The sequence below is a fragment of the Meriones unguiculatus genome, chromosome 8, assembly GCF_030254825.1.
Source record: "Meriones unguiculatus strain TT.TT164.6M chromosome 8, Bangor_MerUng_6.1, whole genome shotgun sequence".
NCBI lineage: Eukaryota > Metazoa > Chordata > Mammalia > Rodentia > Muridae > Meriones > Meriones unguiculatus.
The window spans coordinates 11,591,253-11,611,049 of record NC_083356.1 but is presented as its reverse complement, the minus strand read 5'-3'; the positions used below and the strand labels follow the sequence as shown (position 1 = coordinate 11,611,049).

At 38.5% G+C, this 19,797-nt stretch overlaps 1 protein-coding gene across 21 annotated transcripts in view; it reads right to left on the bottom strand.

The window, feature by feature from the left end:
* Positions 1-19,797, bottom strand: part of Kif21a (kinesin family member 21A) — a 115,741-nt gene that overhangs the window by 38,043 nt on the left and 57,901 nt on the right. For 11 of the 21 annotated variants that reach the window (XM_060388797.1, XM_060388798.1, XM_060388801.1 and 8 more), the window contains exons 4-12: positions 18,272-18,421; positions 17,318-17,452; positions 16,776-16,943; positions 14,896-15,011; positions 9,372-9,567; positions 8,844-9,033; positions 8,398-8,461; positions 4,962-5,165; positions 1,046-1,084 (exon numbers count right to left, since the gene is read on the bottom strand). In XM_060388797.1, the coding sequence (XP_060244780.1) occupies positions 1,046-1,084; positions 4,962-5,165; positions 8,398-8,461; positions 8,844-9,033; positions 9,372-9,567; positions 14,896-15,011; positions 16,776-16,943; positions 17,318-17,452; positions 18,272-18,421 (1,262 nt within the window). The remainder of the gene's footprint in view (positions 1-1,045; positions 1,085-4,961; positions 5,166-8,397; positions 8,462-8,843; positions 9,034-9,371; positions 9,568-14,895; positions 15,012-16,775; positions 16,944-17,317; positions 17,453-18,271; positions 18,422-19,797) is intronic. The other 10 variants (XM_060388800.1, XM_060388817.1, XM_060388808.1 and 7 more) reach the window with 1 other exon arrangement.

Below are 19,797 nucleotides of genomic sequence, written 5' to 3'. Positions count from 1 at the left end.
TTAGTACAACATTCTTTTTTTAATGTTTTCTTGGTGGGGAGGAGGGCTTTTCGAGTCAGGGTTTGTCTGGGTAGCACTGGCTGTCCTGGACTCACTTTGTAGACAGGCTGGCCTCGATCTCACAGACATCTGCCTGCCTCTGCCTCCTGGAGTACTAGGGTCAAAGGCGTGTACCACCACAACCAGCTCCAGTACAACTTTTTAAATTGACCTTTAAGTAATAGATGATACATGATCTCGAATGCAAAGCTTCTAGGATGACAGCATTTGTTTTGAAACTTCTTAATCAGTTTGGATATGATTTGGTGACTTGTTCAAAAAACTCTAAGAAGAAAGGTTCTAATCCCAAGCAAACATTTACTTATCTAAATAAATAATCATACGCAGTCAAGCTCCATGATACTGAGATCAGCAACTCTCTTCTAGGTATTAAGGGGAAAAAAGGGAGCTTTCCATCTTTTAATGCTCACTTGAAATACATTTGAAAAATTAAAAACATTTTTCTAGTTTGAATTTCAGAATTCCTTGTCAATCTGACCTATGGGAAGGCCACAGTTCCTTTTGCTCTTTTCCTGTTTTAATGTTTCCTACAAAGCTTATAGTGTAAGAGAGATGCTGACCCGTGAGTTAGCATTTGCTACAAGAAAAAGGCAATCACTGCCCAGCTAACAACTCCCACTCTGCTGCATGCTCCCTGTAGATATGGAAATGCTGATTTTTTTTGTTTTTGTAAACTTATAAATCTGATAGTGAAGGTTTATTTAATTTTACTAAAAGGGGTTAAATAATCATCATACTTCTAGCAGTTTATCTGAAAGTTAATGACATTGCTTGCATTTTAATTCAAGTAAATACGGAGTTCTTTATTCTTAAACACTTTAATTTTTTTCTGCTATTTTTATAAAAGTCATTATTTTAAGGAGCGCACAGCTATCTAGTCGGAAGCAATCTACAATTCTATAGCACATTTTCTTGCAAATGGAAATTAAGTATTCAAATGACATTTTAATTTAAAAAACAAAAAAAACCTGGGAAATATTCCAACCTTCTTTCTTCTCGATTGCTTTCCTCAAGTTTCTGTAGCCTTCAAATCACGAGGCACAGTATGGGAAGGCCAAGCCAATGAAGGGCAAACCAGACAGTAAAAGCAAAAGTGGTAAGAAGGTAAAATGGCACATGAGCTTGAAGACGTTAAAATAAATTTTAAAGATATCATTAAAGGACAATACACAGTAAAAAGGCAATACATTTTCTATGAATACGAAGTAGAAAATTAATAGTATCATATCTAAGAAGGAAATACAGATAATCAGTAAAAATTGTTTAATAGTAAAGTGCAGTTTCAATTTACATGAGTTGATAAATCCTGTTTGGATGTCATTGCTATTTTTAGCCAGAAATAGATCAATTTTTCAAAATTTTCTCTACTAAGTAAAGCCTACTTTCAGCAATATCATCTCCCCTTTAACTCTTTCAAAAGACTTTTTATGGTATGATTAAAAGACTTTCATTAAGTAATGCCTTTATACCATAATGATAATCCTAATACAGCACACAAGTCACTACTTTAAGAACTTGGCTTCATTTATTTTACTATACATATAATCATCACTAAATCTAAATTAAAAAAAACTGATATCAAAATTATATGAGATGGTATTACAGACAAATGAATATGGCTGTTATATGATCAATGAAAAATACAATCTTGTTAATTGAAAATTCTCACAAGGTTGGAGTCAAAATTTCACTACTAACAGAGCATATAACTAAGACAAAGGGAGAAATAAAACAGGAACTTTAGTACTTTCCATTAGTAAGTTCTTTAATCAGAATAGAAAAAAATTATAAATTTAGAGACACACGTCTCAAACTTTAACTTAAAGAATACTCAATATTCAAAGCCTGGGGCTCTTTACTCAATGGAATGTACTATATCTGAATATTTGTCATGTGACAATGCAGATGTGCCAGGCTCTGATTAGGCATATTGCAATCTGCACACAGCACACTCTGTCTAGAACCCCACAAAATCCTCTTGGAATCCCCAATATTTAAAAATAATAAAAAGAGAGCTGAGTTATGCATTGTTAGGTCAGCTCTCTTTTAATCTTATGATGTGTGGTTTAGTATAATATTTATTGCGTGGGCTATAATTGTCTCATAACCAAATTGCATACTGCTATTATAACATGAGACTAGCCATCTGAGGAAAAAATTCTACAAATTGATATTCACCAGGGATCAGGTAGTCGAGCACAGAGACTAGAAAAAGGGAAAGTCCACACAGTTCTGTGTTTCCAGAGTTTCAGTCCAACACCACAAAGTCCAGGTACGATGCAGTCTGAAAGGCGATGAAGAGTTTTGTATCGCAGGGCACTTAAAGCCACATACCCAAAGGACTGAGTGTGTGAGTGGTAAATTTTCTTTTTCTGTACACACAAAACAATCAGTGTGATCTAGGCTTGCCCTGATGAAAATGAACTACATGGTTAAAGTATATGGTCTCCTGGTAAAGGATTCACATTTTCTACTTATTATTATTATTATTATTATTAATTATTAATCATTATTGCTGAAACCCATTGTTTTTTGTGTTTCCTTTATTTCAGGCCTTTGTCTAAGATGGGAATTTATTTCTATTTTTGTAACAACAATTTATAATCTAAAAGTTACTTCGACCTAAATGTGATTAGTAAAATGCTTCTGGTTTGGGTTTCCTTTGTGTGTGTGTGTGTGTGTGTACGTGTGTGTGTGTGTGTGTGTGTGTGTGTGTGTGTGTGTTTTGCTATGTGAATGGGATGTGCCTGTTTCCACAGAGAGTTTTTCCAGGAGGTAGTTTTCTCCTTCCAGTGAGGGTTCAGGCTTGGAAGCAAACATTCTGTTTGTTCCTATTTGTTTCTCACTGAGCCATCTCACCAGCTCAGGTTTTCAGTTTTTGTTTTTGTTTTTTGTTTTGTAATACAGAACACTTGTCTACAGAACAAGACAGATGTTAAAAATTCTGTGAATTTTGTGTGCAATTAAGTGAGTTCACAAGTTGACTCTCCAGACTTTGATAGTGTATAGTGTACAAAATAAACATGGTCGGCCCACGTGTGTGTGTTGACAAGGGCACACTGGAGCATGTATGCACAATGTGCTCAATAAAGCAGCTGCAAGCACTGCATGCGTGTTGACTTTGGGGATTCTAACTGGTTTTCTCACTACAATCTTTCACACATCTGGCTGGTTGAGTTTGCTCACAACTGTTTGACCCTATATATTATGTATGTAACTAACGTTCCTCTTTTGGCCATTTTCGTGTTTAGTCTAGCCATTCGGTAAGTCATTATGAGTAACATATGCTATTTCTTTATCACACACTGCCTGAGTCCATCCCAGAAAAGCAACCTGAAAGAACTGCTGCTCGAATAGATAATAAACATGAAAAAATAAAAAAATAAAAAAAAAAGAACTGCTGCTCCATTTTCACTTTGTTTCCCTTACAATGGACAAAGTTCCAGGATAAATAAAGCAGGACAAACATAACAAGGTATTTTCCAGTAGGCCTATTTATCAGCCGAGTGCTTGTTGGCACGCATTTTCACAAAAATAATCCGAACCAGAGCTACTGAGTGCCTATAATCACTATAAAAATACCAAAGACATTTTATTAGAAACCCTATTTTATCGTTCACACAGACTCAGCCCAGGACCTTGATAAATAGACTCCTACTCACAGGTACTTACTCATGAACACACAGACTGCCTTGGCACTTAAAAGCAAGTTGTGCCAGCTACAGAAGTGAATTTTGTAAGGCCCCTATCGTGGTGGAGCTGTCCCCCATCAACAGAGAGCTAGTCACGACCCATGTCCTACAGCTGCTGTCCTCATCCATGAGAAGTCCCTACGAAAAACACTAAAGAACACTAAAACACTAAAGTTATACAGCTTGTTTCCATTACTTTATCTAATCTTTTGTACCATGAAGACACAAGGCGGCGTTAACCTAACAGATTCAAATTTCTGGTAACTTTCACCCACTGAGTGTTCAAGGAAGAAATGCCCTGTTTTCTAAATGCAGTTCTAAGTAGACTGAGCAAAACAACTGGTAAGAAGTCTACAATGTTCCGGGGCCTCCTTGTAACAAAACGTCAGAAAAGAAGGTAGCATCGGATTCCTTAGTGTTTAGTGTTTTAGTGGCCGTCCTTTGAATATCTAGCCGAAACATTTAAATTGAATTTAAGTGGCATGTTCAAATGTATTCTTTGTAAATAGTTGGACTGTAGTATAAAATCGGTAGATAAGTAGGTAAGGAATTTGAGTATTTAACCACTCACATATCACAAATGGTCAAGTTTTCAATTTTTCCCTTTTCTTTTCCCAGCTGACTTTGGGGAGAGATATTGTCTTGACAGAGGCAGCCTATTGCAGTGGTAGAATGCTAAATAATTCCCTGAGAGATTCAGAAAACCTGAAATCACATGAAGAACGTTTGTGTAATCAAATTAGAAACCCTGAAGGAACTATTTAGAGACCAAATGATGTTCTGATAGGTTAGTCCTCCACCTTCAGTTAAACTGATTCGTTAGTGGGATTAAAACACCTGTGAGACACTCTGCAGCGCTATTAGGAAATGAGAGGAGCGAACAACACACCGTTACAATGGGACATAGACACTTCACAGAAAAGCAAGATGGATGGAATGCAAAAGCAGCAATTTGAAACAACAAAATAATACTCACAGTAAACTGGCCTTGTCATAGTCTAAGCACAATTCATCACTACATGCTTAGAGCTAAACATAATTTTCTAATATATAAGTAGATACAAACCATTAGAAAGCATATAACTGTAATTGTAAGCTAATTTAAATAGTTTTTCATGCATTCATATACTTATGAGACTATTGTACATACTGCAATTACCAATCAAATGTCCTGAAAAAGAAAAAAAATGGTCAGTTTTATAATACTACCTTTTTTTCTTCTTCTTCTCTTTCCGTCTTAGCTTCTCTAAATCTTTCTTTGCTAGATCTATGATTTCAATGGTTTCTTTGTCTGAAGACAGTACAGTAGGAGAGAAAGCTGTTGACCCACTGAAATATGGCGACCTCGCTGTTGCTCTGGTCAGGTTTTTTCGAAGGTTCTCATTCACTGCTTCACTTTCTAATAATTTTGCCCTAGTGAACAAAAATATTTTCAAGTAGAAACATTTTTATTACAGCAAAGCATTTTAAATAATTATTATGCTGGCCTCTCTAGGCTCTGTAGCATTGAGCTCCAGGATACTGCTATGCAACCATCACCACCATGTACACTGGAAACACATTCTCCTTGGCTAATACCTTATGCTTTTCTGTATTTACAGTGTAGCACAATGTACCAAAATGAAAGCATACGAAAGTGTAATATGCCACCTACGAACAATAGATATTTTAGACTCTATTATGTAACAAACAGCAGCTGATCTATTGTTCTCCTTACTTCCAAGGCTTGCACTTAGTAGGGGCTGAAACCTTGAAGGCTCATTTACACAAACTCCAGCCACAAGAGCAAAGGCTGCGTTTTTTATAGGCTAGAGGAAGAATGTGCCTTTATCCCTCACTTTCTACTCCCTGTCCTCCAGCGCACAAACACACTTGGTGCTGCTGGAGTTTTACTGACTAGACAGATGGCAGTGTGACACAAGAGAAAAGGTCCTAGACTTTCCAGAGAAGGAACAGAATCAGGGCTTGGTTTTCATTGGACACTCACTAGATCTGACCTCTCAGTCCCTAAAAGCACCTACTCTTCCCTGTGTAAAACAGGGATTAAAATATTTTCTATAGGATTGCTATGAAAATCAATTATGGAATGAATTTAAAACCTGCCAAACTACAACTATACCAAAAAAAACAGTAATTCTTATAAAAATTATAAATATCATTATCCAACAGTAGTAAATGAAATTAATTATGAACACTAAATAGTGCTATTGAATCCCAGGGACGGGGGGGGGGGGGGAGGAAATCATCAGAAAAATGTTGTAACATTAAATCAATGTCCATGGTGCAGTTGTATTTCAAAGAACAGCTGGATGACAGACACGCTGTTAGGACAATGTAGCACTGAAAATAACTGAAGAGATAAACAAAATGTTAACTTCAGTTCTCAGCTCTGGAAAAAGGCAGAAATGTAGTGACTTCAGTGATCTCTTTCTGTATTTTCTTACTCCTACAAAAGTTTGAACCTCCCCACATTCAAGGACTAAATGATGACTGCTTCAAAAGTCATATCTGTGATTTCATCATTTGAAAGTACCCAAGTTGCCATACTTAGAGATAAATTTCACTCAGTTTAGGGAGTTGGGAATAAATCTTCATGCGAGTAAATTTTGACAGAAATATGGATTAAAGAGGGATTAGTAGGTGAAAAGAGAACCTGAAGGGTGGGTTAAGTGATACATTGGACCTGTACAGCAGCCTTCAGCTTAAGAACCCTCACATTCTATTGTTTCACTCAAGCCCATAGTAACTTCGTGAGGCTTACAAGTATTATCGGTTCTTCTAGACTAAGAAACTTAGAGATGTCAGTTAAGTAAAGATGTCACGTAGCACCTTATTAATGCAGAGGAACCTCAGTGTCAATCCTGCTCCCCCCAATTTGAATTCAGAGTTCACTATGGTAATTCAATATGTCAATTATTTCCACCTGGTACATTATAAACCTGGGACTCTAGGAGAATACTCCTCAGGGCTGGGACACATCTAATTAAAGAGCTACCAAAATGATATCAAAGTTGGAAATACGAAACTAAGTATTCGCCCATACAAGGAAAGGGTTTGACAACTGACTAAACTTGCTCTATGTCATCTCCATCCTGTAAATGCCTCAAGGAAAATCCTTAACACTATGAACATGAAGGTATTACATGCTGCTTTTAGTCATTAGGAGTGGAAATTATCCTGGCAGTATCCTAGAAGATAATCATGCAGCCATGCCATTTGGCCAACGGTGAGATCAAGGTTTACATGCAGCTTAGAATAACAGCATCAGGGAGAGGAAACAGACCACGAGAACCAGAAAACATGACCAGCAGCAATCACTGGCCAGAAACTAGGAAGTAAAGGAGGTAAGAGCAGCTGCCCACAACTGGAAGAGAACTTTCGGGAACTAAGAGATCAGCAGTTTCTCCAGGCACAGTAAAGAAGAGGGCTACAAAGTGAGGAAAGATTGGTCTGAGAATAAATTCTAGATGGCCAAGGGAACAGCACTACTGGTCAGGGTAGAACTGACAGGTTAGGCTGGATGCTGTGCAGAACCAGGACACAGTACGCAAGGAGCTATGTCAAACATTGTCTCTCTCTCTCTCTCTCTCTCTCTCTCTCTCTCTCTCTCTCTCACACACACACACACACACACACACACATTAAAGTTATAATAAAGTAAATACACGTATTGCCACACTAGAGTGTCTTACTTGTCTTTGACTTTTGAAGCAGTAAAGAGATGAAAAGAATTCTGTGAAGGCAGAAATGGCAAGAATATCCAGGGACAAGAGTGGAGAAATACCACAAGTTCAAGACAGGGAAATATGAGGGGAGTTATGAAGAGGACCTCCTCCCACTCGGTTATTATCTGAAGACATTTCCCCACGGAGATAACTGGGGCTTTACTCCATGAGAAAGGAACTAAGCATCAGAGCAAACTATAGAAACTAAAAATCTCCCACGAGGGCTTAATGTCCCTGTCCCTGCTTTCACTCCTATTCCCCTAAATGCTTTCTTCCAGAGACTTCTCCACATCCATATCCCATGGCTAGACTTTGTTTTATTTTACTAAGTTACGGAATTTCTAATTCCTCCGTGTGTCTAGTTATAATGTTCTACTACACTGCAGCCTCTTTATGTCATGGCTGTCTCCAACCCAGGGCATTCATGCGAAAATGTGAGCGTTTGCAGAATGTCTAATGAAATGTAAATGGATGTACAAGAGAAGGCAGGAATGCAGTGAATTGCATAACAGCTAAGGAAGTAGAAGAGAGGAATAGAAAAGCCAAAAAGTTAAAGACGATTCATAGACTCTGATCTATTTCCGAGTGATGGGAAAAGAGCCACAGGCATGAAAGACAAAAAGGACAACCTTACCAGTTATCATGCATGTGTGCGTGTCCTACACTCTGTGTTTCGTGATGCCTAATAGGTCCAGCAACAACAGTAAGAGGATAATAAGGGACAGTGACATGGGAAGGGAGACCGGGAAAATTAACTTTGAAATATGACATTACGGGAGAGCCCGCTATCCAGTCCTCCGAAGTAAACATGATCACAGGACGGAAATATCATGAATAGCTCTTGAACAATCATCCCAGCACACAGAAATATTATAAACAGTGCAAAATCTAACATGCACTATAGTAATAGAAAACTGTACCTGAGATCTTCAATTTCTTTGATATAACTATGAATCATATTGCTAATCTCTTCATTCCCTTCACCTGCGAGATAAAATATGAAATGAAATTTTTATTTTAAAATGAAGACTCTGTTATTGGAAGTACAGGTCAATGGCATAGTACTTCTCTGGCTAGCATGAGGCCCCAGCTTTGACAGCTGGTACCAAAATGAAACAAAATTCCTACAACAGATTTCCTACCCTGAATTACCATGAACAAACCATGAAAGAAAATGTTACAAAGGGCACATTTTATTTATATAGGAATTTATTCATTTTTAAAAAGTAGGTATTTAACTTGAAATTACACGTCATATATAAAAGCTTGACACTTCAACATTAACCATGTTAAGTAAATAATCTACACAGAGAATGTTTCATACCCTTCAGAAGTTAAGCTCTCGTCTACCCCGCCCGACACATACCTGCTCTGACAAGAACTTGGTTGGCCTGATCGCTGACAAGCTGTGTGATCCTGGCCCTCAGCGCATCAACAGTCTCCTGCATGGCTTTTATTCTTACGCGCAGATTAGTATTTTCAGTCTGCAGCATAGCATTCTCGTGAAACATGTCATTGATGCTTTCCACGCCATCCTCATCAATTATCCTTTTACCCTTGAAGAAAAGCATTCCCTTGTTGGTTGAGGCCTTAAGTATGCGAGGGTTTTCTTTAAAGGCACCCCAAGATCACACAGGTCTACACCAACAGCCTTTTTATCTTCCCAGCCCCAAGGCAAAAAAATCAATTTCCTTCTACTACCATCTTTCATGGTGCATTAGCTGGTAGAATTATAGATTGGGTAAGACGCCTTTGGAAGGCGTCTACACGATCTGACTCCCCAAAGACTACCTCCAAAGAGAAGTCTATGCAGCCACTCCTTAAAAGGCACGATTATATTCACAGCCCAGAGGCTTCCACAGGTCAGAGAGTGCAGCCCATGCTTTCAGCTTACTGTTTTGTACTCCATGAGCTCCATCTGAAGGCGCGTGATCTCGCTGCGGAGGGCGTTGATCTGCTGACTAGCTCTGTCTTGATTGACCATCACCTTGTTCTTGATATTTCTAGCTCGATTAGCATATTTCAGAGTGTTTAATGTCTCCATAAAATCTCTGTCTGAAGGGCTGACACATGCTATCATGATTGTTTGGCTGAAATAATAATTAATTGTACAAGCAAAATCAAATAGTGAGATACACATTTTAAAGTTCCTGCCATTTAAAAAGCATCTTCCCTTGAAGATTAAAAAAAAAAAAAATGTAACTAACTTACAAATAAAGTCAAGTTTAAAAGTTTCCATGATTTTTGTTTGTTTGTTTTGTTTTTGAGACTGGGTTTCTCTGTTTCAGCTCTGGCTGTACTGGAACTCACTCTATACACCAGGCTGGCCTTGAACTTACAGAGATTTGCCTGCCTCTGCCTCCCAAATGCTGGGATTAAAGGTGAGTGCTGCCACCGCCGGACAAGTCCCCATGCTCTAAGACCATTTTAACAAGAGGGTGTTGTTTACTTAAGCAACACAGGAAAGAAAGGATACATATTGTGCTCTTTGATGCACAATACTTTGAAAATGTATAAGCTTATGTTTTTGTTTCTCACATCTATGCAAGCTTTCTGAGGTAGTGCACACAATATTTCCGTAATTACTCTAGCCACAAATATGTCAAGTTTAGAAAATAATTTCATATGGTTATTTTATTATTAAAGAAAAAAAATTCTCCCAGGGCTGGAGAGATGGCTCAGCAGCTAAGAATACTGGCTGTCCTTGCGGAGGACTGGGATTCGATTCTCAGCAACCACATGTCATCCACAATCCTCCAGAGTCCAGTGCCACGGGATCCAACACCATCTTCTGGCCTCCCAGGGCACTTCACACATATGGTATGAGAGGCATATATGTAGGCACTCACACATACACATAGAAAATAAATTTAAACTTTTAAAAATTGTTTAAGACAGTTCTTCCTTTTCACTGATGCTTTGACTTGATTCAGCTATGAATTTTATAGAAAATGTAATCATATTCAAACAAAGGAAGCATAGAGTACATCCTCACTTTTCACAGTATAAAAACATGATTTGTGGTTGAACACTCCAAGTTTATTATTTTGACTTCTGGCCAGATTACACAGGAAAACAGTGGAAAACACAAGTCATGACAAACTGCCTCATCAAAACAGAATAGTCAAATGCTTATATAACCCAGCTATTGGGTCTGTCAATGAATTACACGAAGTTTCTCCTGGACACTTGCAATCCAACTTAACATGATATGTGAACAGTGGAGTGCTGGCATTCTTATCTGCCTCCTGGTTAAACGCTAAGTAAACAGCATTCCTCTGCCTCAGGCTCCGACTGCCACAATGATTTGCCTCATCACGTAATGTTGAGCAAACACGAACTGAAACATTTGAAACGGTTCAAGCTTCTCTGTTCTGCAGAAGCCTCACAGCTTACTGCATCCTCCTAAGAAGCCACTATTTATAGGGAAACATGCTGGGGACCCGAGGCCAGACAATATGGATGCATTGACGTGTGCTTTAATGTCACCGTTTCTTAGCATTGATCCCATGGCCATCTATTGTTGTATAAATGGAAATGGCTCAGTTGGTAAAGTGCTTGCCACACAAGCATAAGGGACTAAATCTGGATCCCCAGCAGATACTTCAATGAGTTTGCAGCCTCAGTACTTGGGAGGTAGACAGGAAGGATCCCTAGGGCTTTCTGGCCAGCTCACCTAGCTAATCAGTGAGCTCCCAATTTAGCAAGGAACCCTATCTCAAAAACTGATGTGGCAAGCAACTGAGGAAGACTCCCACACCAATGTCTGCCTTCTACATGGACACACCTACATCGGAAAGTGTGAACACAGTAACGCATTAAATCTGCATTTAATGACCAAATTGGCCTACCCTGGTAGAAAATTTATGGCAAATAATCCTGATCAGTGGTCTCCTTGACTGCTTCCTTCTTCCAACAGGGTCATAGTGACCCTTTCTATAAGAACACCATCAGTTGTTGAGGAAGCTGAAGCTGATGCAGGAGGATTGCAAGTTGATAACAACCTATGCAACACAATGAGAACTTATCTCAAAAACACAGCAAACTAAAAGGTTTTATTCTATATCTTTTCTCCCTTTACTTTCATATAATTTATTTACTTGTTTGTTTATTTGTTTACATTTTTGGAGGCAGTCCTTGGATGACCTGGAACTCAGTATGTAGCTGCCTCGAACTCATAGAGATCCATCTGCGTCTGCATCCAGAGTGCTTAAATTAAAGGAATGTGCTACCATGCAGGGCTCTTCTACCAACTCTTACTTTTTCATCTCTGCTCTTACTACTTCTTAGCACTCTATCATCTCACCCTTCATTTAGCTGTATTTTCCTCTGCCTTCTGCACCATTTGCTCATTTCCTTTTTATTCGGTATATTACTCTTGTTATTATTATTACATAAAAGTTTTACATACTCTAGACCCTAAAGGCCTGAAGGAGAGGGCCCACAGAGTTTTATTTCTTTTTCAATGTACTTCCAAATATGTAATACAGTACTTTGTTGCTTTTTAATATCAATAATTATATTGCACTATATAAGTACTGCATAACTAACATGATTGACATATGATGTTTTGGAGATATTATTAGATTGAGAAAATCCATGCCTCTCTAACTATGTCCTGATAACAAAGATACAGAAGTCAATTAAAAGAAAGAAGTGATGGAATGCCGAGTAGAGAACAGGACATTGTGAAATGTAATCTCCAGCTCAGCAGCATTCTGCAAAGAACTTACTCCAATCACGGTAAGAACAGAGACTGAGAGTGAGCACATTACAGCCCTTTGTAGCATCTGACCTTCCTGTAATCAATGAACTCATCTCACTGATGACCGTTTAGACTAGTCCAAACTCACACAGTGAATCACAAATAGGGAAAACAAATAGGACAGTCATGGACATTATTAGCCAACTGAGTATTGAAAGGCAGGGAGGCTTACTCTTCACAAATATTTTGAAAAGCACTGAGATCATGGACATATTAAAAACTACAAAAGTCAGGAAGGAGAGGGGCTGGCTATAATTGACAGAGGAAAGAAAATATCGCATATTAAACAAAATTCGAAAGTCTATTTCTCAAGAGTTTGCCAATTGCTCTAAGAAAACATCAAAAATGTTTACTTTTTATAATTCTATTTTAAAGAAAGCATCTTTAACTTAGAAGAAACTATTGATAATACAGTGACCAATTTCTTCCAATGTACCATGTAGCATAGCATTAACAATGTACCCAGCACATATATTATACTTTAGAAATACAATAGTTTTTACTCATGCTTTATATTTTCCACTATTTCCAGAATTTTTGACATAAAATTTTAAGTTCCATTATATGGTATTAAAATAAGACATTATAAACATATAAAAGCTGGTTTATTAAAAACTGTAACTTTAAATTACGTGAAACTTAAACTTTATCTAATTCTTCTTTTATCTTTCTTTGATTTGTATAAGCTACAAAAATGGGGTTTAGTGGGAGCTATTTTACTTCCCAAAATTTAAGCAAAGTACAAGGCTTTTGAATTGCGCCCTCAATTCTGAAAGCTTAGGCAGAAGCTGGGGTGCACTAAGGCGGTGTCAGCCAGGGTCATGTCCTCTAAGGGTTACCTGTCATTAGGAACCAGGTGAGGAACCACTGACTGAGCCACAACAGAGAGGCAAGCTGCACAGCTTGCAGAACAAGCAACCTTTCAGGTGGGTGAAGTACTCAAACTATGTCAGTGTGCAAGGGGCAGACATGCCTCTGGTCTGCTTTGTCTCATAGTTAAAGAAATACAGGGCTGGGTGTGGTGACACACACTGTAAATCCCAGCACTTTGGAGGCAGGGGCAAGTAGATCTTCGTGAGTTCAAGGCCAGCCTTGTCTACATAGGAAGTTCCAGGACAGCTAGGGCTATACAGATAGATACTGACACACACACACACACACACACACACACACACACACACACACACACACTTAGGAAAGTACAAAAAAACTTTTTACTTTGTTATGAAACCTAGCTTGATCCTGAAATACAGACTGAAAGTACTAAAAACAAGTTAATAGGCAACAACGAAAGCCATATTGCATTCTCACATAGGACAAACTTAACGGGAGAGAAGATCATGCCAATATTATAGAAAAGGAAGAAATATTTTCAAATGCTGCTGAATTTAACAAAGCTTATTTCTAAGCCAAACTGATTTTAAACCTGAATTCAAAATTATTCAAAGTTCTTTTTTAAAAAGTAGCTGTTTAAAAAGAGATCTAATTCCCAGACTGTGTATTGTATAGCATCTCACAATTTTTCAATAAACATGATTTTTAGACCTCCATAAGGAAATTTGCTGAGCTCCTTTAACTTGTTGAGTTATGCTCTGAATGATTTCAAATGCCAGGAAAAAAAAAAAAAAAGGTTTCCATTTATATAGTCAGTGAAGTAGAAAAAGCAGATTACACGCAGAAGGAAATGTTTACCTATGAAGCCAGACAGTGCAGAGGTTCAGAGGGAAAGCCCAAAGTGCAGAGGTTCGGAGAAAAAGCCCATAGAAAACAGCAGTTAATCAGCAAATACCCTGTGTTTCACTCAACTGACATTTTTTAAAAAACCTTTTCCACATACAAAGAGTCTGATTTTAGACTTTGTAGAAACTGTCAATAATATTTACACTACTTTGTAGTTCTTAGGTTCCTTTCTTTTTCAACAGAATTTTTCTTGACCTCTCCTGTGTGCTAATCAGGAGCCACGCTAGTATAGAACAAGCATGTATTACAGATTTTCTTTAAAAGTCCTGTGATTTTGACTCGGCGGTGGGGGTGTGTGGGCCCAAGCTGCAGCTTGTAATTTACAATAAAAAGAACCTCATGTATTTAAAAAAAAAAAACAGTCCTGTGATTTTGAATAAATTGTTTAACCTCCCCAAACTTTAACTCATTATTTATAAAACAGAAATACTAGCACTACCCCAAAGACTGTGAGAAGTACTACTTGTATATATAATGACTGACACCTTTTAGGTTCCTAATATAAATTATCACCTTTTAGTCCTATTGATTTGCTTTAAAATAAAAAGCAGTTTTTATAAATCAACTTACAGGTATACTTAAAAATATAATGCACACCTCCCCCTGAGCGGGGAGCAGCCTTGCCAGGCCACAGAGGAGGACAATGCAGCCAGTTCTGATGAGACCTGATAGGCTAGGGTCAGATGGAAGGGGAGGAGGACCTCCCCTATCAGCGGACTTAGAGAGGGGCATAGGAGGAGATGAGAGAGAGAAGGTGGGATTGGGAGGGGATGAGTGAGAGGGCTACAGTTGAGATACAAAGTGAACAAACTGTAATTAATATAAAAAATAAAATTTAATAAAAAATAAGTTACAATAAAAGAAAAATAATAATGCATATTCAAAACCCAGAATAGTTGTGAATTATTATTACCTGTTACCCCCAAGGGAATCCTGCAGGAGTCTTGTCAGCTTGGAATCTCTATAGGGGACGTGGGTGGCTCTCTTGCTCTTATCACCCAAGGCACTGATTACATTTCCAAGAGCCAACTAACAGGGAAAAGGAAAAAATTGCATGTTTATTAATTGTAAATAATAAACACTTTTAAATAATAAGGATAGCCTATAGGAAATAAAATGAAAACAACAAAATTAAGAACCTGTGTCTGGATATAATTCACATTTGTATTTTCAAAAGCATGTAAGCTTAGTAATATATGTGTCACTCATAACACTTAAAATCCAGAGGTTTTTCTTAGAAACAGCAATGTCAAACGACTGACAAAGTCTGACCATGCATGGATTTCAGGTTACTTACATCTTCACAAAATTACTAACTCATATATTATACATTTTATCAGCTTAGAAAAAAATCAAATGTTTAGTCAGTTCCCAACTCCTTGAAAGTTTCTTGTTACAATACAGATGTTTTAGGTAGCTAAAACTTCTGAAAGCCACAAGAAAAATAGTAGTCCTTTCCCTGAGCAAGGAATCCCTACACAAGTAAAAACTGACCTTAGGTATAATGAAATTATGTGTATTTAATTTCCAACTTTTAAAAAGGTAAGTTGTTACAAATTCTATAGCTGTACTCACTCTCTGGCACTGCTACTGTTTTTCCTGCTATGGATGGGTTAGTGTCTACAAGGAACACATTATCCACAGTAGTCACACTAGCTTTCAGTAAACATGGATTGTCAGGACCAAGCCTTTATCCAGCCAATGGCATGACAGTCATACTGTGTGTTGGCCTCTTTTTCCAGAAGGTGCGGATTTAAGTAGTGGCCACATCAAAGTGGCCTCAAACAACCTCAACAGGAAATAGAGCAATGGATTTTGTCCATTTCAGAACTTACATCCTAATACATCATCCAAACAATATTCAAAGTGTAAGATCCAGGCCTGCCTGCTAAAACACTAGGTGAGACAATCAAGGTAAGCCTCGATATTGGGAGGTTAGGGTCTATCAAATAAGCTTTTTTGAACAATTCCTAACCAAAATGTAATCATACAGGAACATTTGGGCCCTGATTATAAACAAAAAACTAAAAGGTGTGTTTAAAGGTGCACCTGCAGGACAGGAAGGATACAAGCAGACAGCACAGGGCTTCAGCAGTGCGGTTGCTTACAAGGGAACTGATGTCTAATTTTATAGTGAGATAAACAAGAAGAAAAGTTTTGGTATACAAAAGTGTGTTCTAAAACTTAAGCTAACTCAGCTACAAGGCACTTTCCTATCAGAGTACCACTAGGTGGCATAGTATTAAAGTTAATTCCTGATACAAGCTTTTTTTTTTTTTTTAATCATTGCTAAAAAGCTTTTGAATAATCCACAGTCAATAAAAGGACTGTCTCAGAACATCAGCAAAGGCTACCTTTATGTCTTGTCCAATGAAATACTTGACTTCAAGGGTTTGTTTTGAATGCATGTTTTCAAATGCGGAAAGAAGTTTAAAAGTATTTTTTTTCCTATGTATAACCCTTTGCACATCCTATAAAACTTGAGCAAGCCAAATTAACATAGTGGAAAAGCCTGCGGCGTGGGGTTGGGGGACATATACAGTGTGGTCAGAGGCTCGATGACTTACTGTTTACCTCATCCCTCTCATCAGTGATGAAGGGTTTTCATGAGATATATTATGAATTACAGCAGAGAAAGGAAAGCTGGGCCTGCTAACTAACACCTGTAACTCCAGGATGGCAAAGGCTGAGGCAGAAGAATCGTTGTGAGGCAAGCCTGCACTGCAGAGTGAGCACCAACAGAGAAAGCACAGCGGAAAGACCCCTGTGTCTCTGCGGGAAGTGTAGCCTTACAAGTCCACAGTTGATGGAAATGCCCTCTTTTGCCCTCTCGCCAGTAGCTCCAGTTCTTTTCAATCTTTCTGATCCTGCCAGATCAACAAAATGAAACTTTGCAGTCAGGGTTTCAAATTCATTCATCTGCGACGATTCGGAGATCATCTTATTATCAGTTGCATTCTCCTGTGGTTACGGAAAAGAATTGAAAATGCCTTGTTACTGTGCTGTCAAGAACCCTGTAACCTTGCCCACACCTCACTCCCTAACAACAGCCAGAGAAATAGTCATGCAGCCACACAAACATAAATGACAGCCTTCACAGCAAAGAGTTCAGGGGACAACAGCTCCACTTGGTTGTAACAAACAGATACTGTTCGTCATGTTTGCTTCCCAGAGTATTATACAACTGCCCAGCTTTGGTTTAGTAAATGAGAAAAACAAATTGAGAGACAGAAAAATAAAATAAAATAAATTTGGATCAAACGCCTCTCTTGAGATCTGTGTAGTTTAAGGATCTAGAGGCAAAAAAGCCTAAGAAACAAGAAAACTGAACTCACGGCATCTGTTTGGGGGCACACTCTGGTTTGACACACGTGGATGGTAAAAATAGCGTGTGAGCGAGAGCTCTGAACATTCATCTGGGTGCTGGCGGTGGTGCGTGACAGAGCGCCCAACTTCAAACACTGCATCATCTGTGAAGGGGAAGAAAGGCTTGACTAGACAGCATTCAAGCGGGCACCACCCAACCTCTGCCCGCCCGAGCTGACGGCCAAAACCTACTGTGCTAAGGGATCTAAAGGAAGATTTCTCATCCTATCGTTTTTGTTGCAGGCACATTTGAGCTGGACGTCTCAGTAATAATGGTGCATTCTTTTGTAACAGGGAGAAAAACACTAAGCCTCATTGTGTCCTCTGCTGACATTTGCAGCTTCCATTCCGAACTGTTACAGTAGAATGCTCCAGGACAAACTCCACAATGATCTGAATAAGTCAGGCTACTCTACAGCTCGTTTAAGTTTTTTCTTTTCATTTTTTTAAGAGGTTTTTTTTTCTTTTCCCTGTACAAGCCAAGACACAATCCTAAATGGCACAGCAAAGGAGAATTGGACTTCGTCTCACACATCAGCTCTCTTTAGCTCTCTTCATGCTGCAGCAGGCTCTCTCAGGCTATCAGGGCGGCCTGATACATGTTATGCTAGGAGGGAGTGAGCCTCAGCATCACAGTAAGTCTGTGTCGGCATTGAGTTACTTCAGCGTGTGATGTGTCGGATCTGGGAGTTTGGGAGCTGATTTTCCTTCCACCACACGAATCCCGGGGATGGAAGGCTGGGCACCAGCTGCCTTTGCTTATACGACCTTCTCACTAGGCCTCTCGTATTTTTATAATAATGCTCTTTGGCGGGGTGGGGAAGCAGACAAGAATTTTAACCCTGTTGTCCTGAAGGAAAGCCATTTTATGTATTAATCTTAAGTGTACTATTGGTAAAGGCAGCTTTTATCGACACAGTCACCTCCGGCTCTGTGTTCACTGTGCGTGTTGTGACTCCCACGGTATAAATCCCTCCAGCTGAATCTTCGTGAATTCTTATATTTGATTTTTTATTTTTTGCATCGATATCCCGAGTGGTATCAAACAAGTCAAGGACCTCTTCATTATAGAGCTATGAAAAAGACACATTAAAAGGTTAATTCTGTAGAAGTGGTTCTGCGAGCCTCCAACATGCTTCACACAGTATCTTCCATAGAAAGACTTGGCAGCCCACAAAATGACAGCTATTTCTTCAAAACAAAACACAGCGATGAATTACTATATTATCATAAATCATGAGTACCAAGCGGATGTTAGATTTAGCAATAAAAATAACAGGAAATGACTTAATCGTGACAAACAGGCTAGGCACAAGCTATGATGACCTACAACCGCTTTGCAAAATAGAAGCTATATATATATATATATATATATTTTTTTTTTTACATCATTGTTATACATATATAAGAAAACCTGGGCCACTGTGTACCAGATGCCAGCAAAGCCAAAGGTTAGAGCAGAGATACTTTCTATTTGGGGGGAAGATTGGAGGTGAGGGGTGGGGAGTGGGGCAGGGTTTCACTGGAAGTAGCCCTGGCAGGCCTGGGACTTCACGTAGATCAGGTTGCCCTGATGGGTAACCAGAAGTCTCACTGAGTAGCCCTGGCCAGCTCAGGACTCAGCACACAGAGCTCCAGAGATCCTACATCAGCCTTGCAGATGCTGGGTTAAAGAAATGAGCCACCGCACTCAGCCTAAAGGTCAGAGATTTTAAGAGATATAGAGTTTTTACAACTTCAGCTTAAAACTGTATTTCTCTTTCCTAACAATTATCCCTTTATTGTGCTTTCATTCACTAATTGTTTTCTTATTCCTTATGTAAAAAAAAAATGATGGGTTTTATTCTGAAATTTCACGTACATATATAATGTTCTTCAGGCATATATTCATGATATTCCTCCAGCTCCTTCTCCTCTTTCTCACTTCTGTTTCAATGCCTTCCTTAATTTTTGTTTAACAAATATAAAAGGAACCCTGGTATTTATCTTTGAGCCTGGCTTATTTCCCATAACAGAATTATAATACTGCGGTCCACCTAACTACAGTATCACTCAGAAGCCTACATTTTCTTCTACTGACAGAACTCCATACCAGAACAGCCACTGTGAGTTTACCCTATAATCTTTGGACGCTGCAGGGACACCCTCAGCTTCTGAAGCTGTTTCTCAACTTACCCCTCCCTATTGATAAGAATGTCTAAATTCCTAGCACTTTGTAAACCATCCAAATTCCCACGATAGTTAAAGAAAAGGTTTTGAAATAAGCAATATTAATTTTGCTTTTAATTTATATACTGTCAAGCATGTACGGTATAAATGTCAACATTATTGCATCCAAGAGTAAGGTGTATTTATTACCTATTAATTAATGCTATTTTTACTAAATCAACACTGGCTATTGTTGATTGAGTACTATCTGCAAAGCACTATAATAAAGCCCAGCAATATA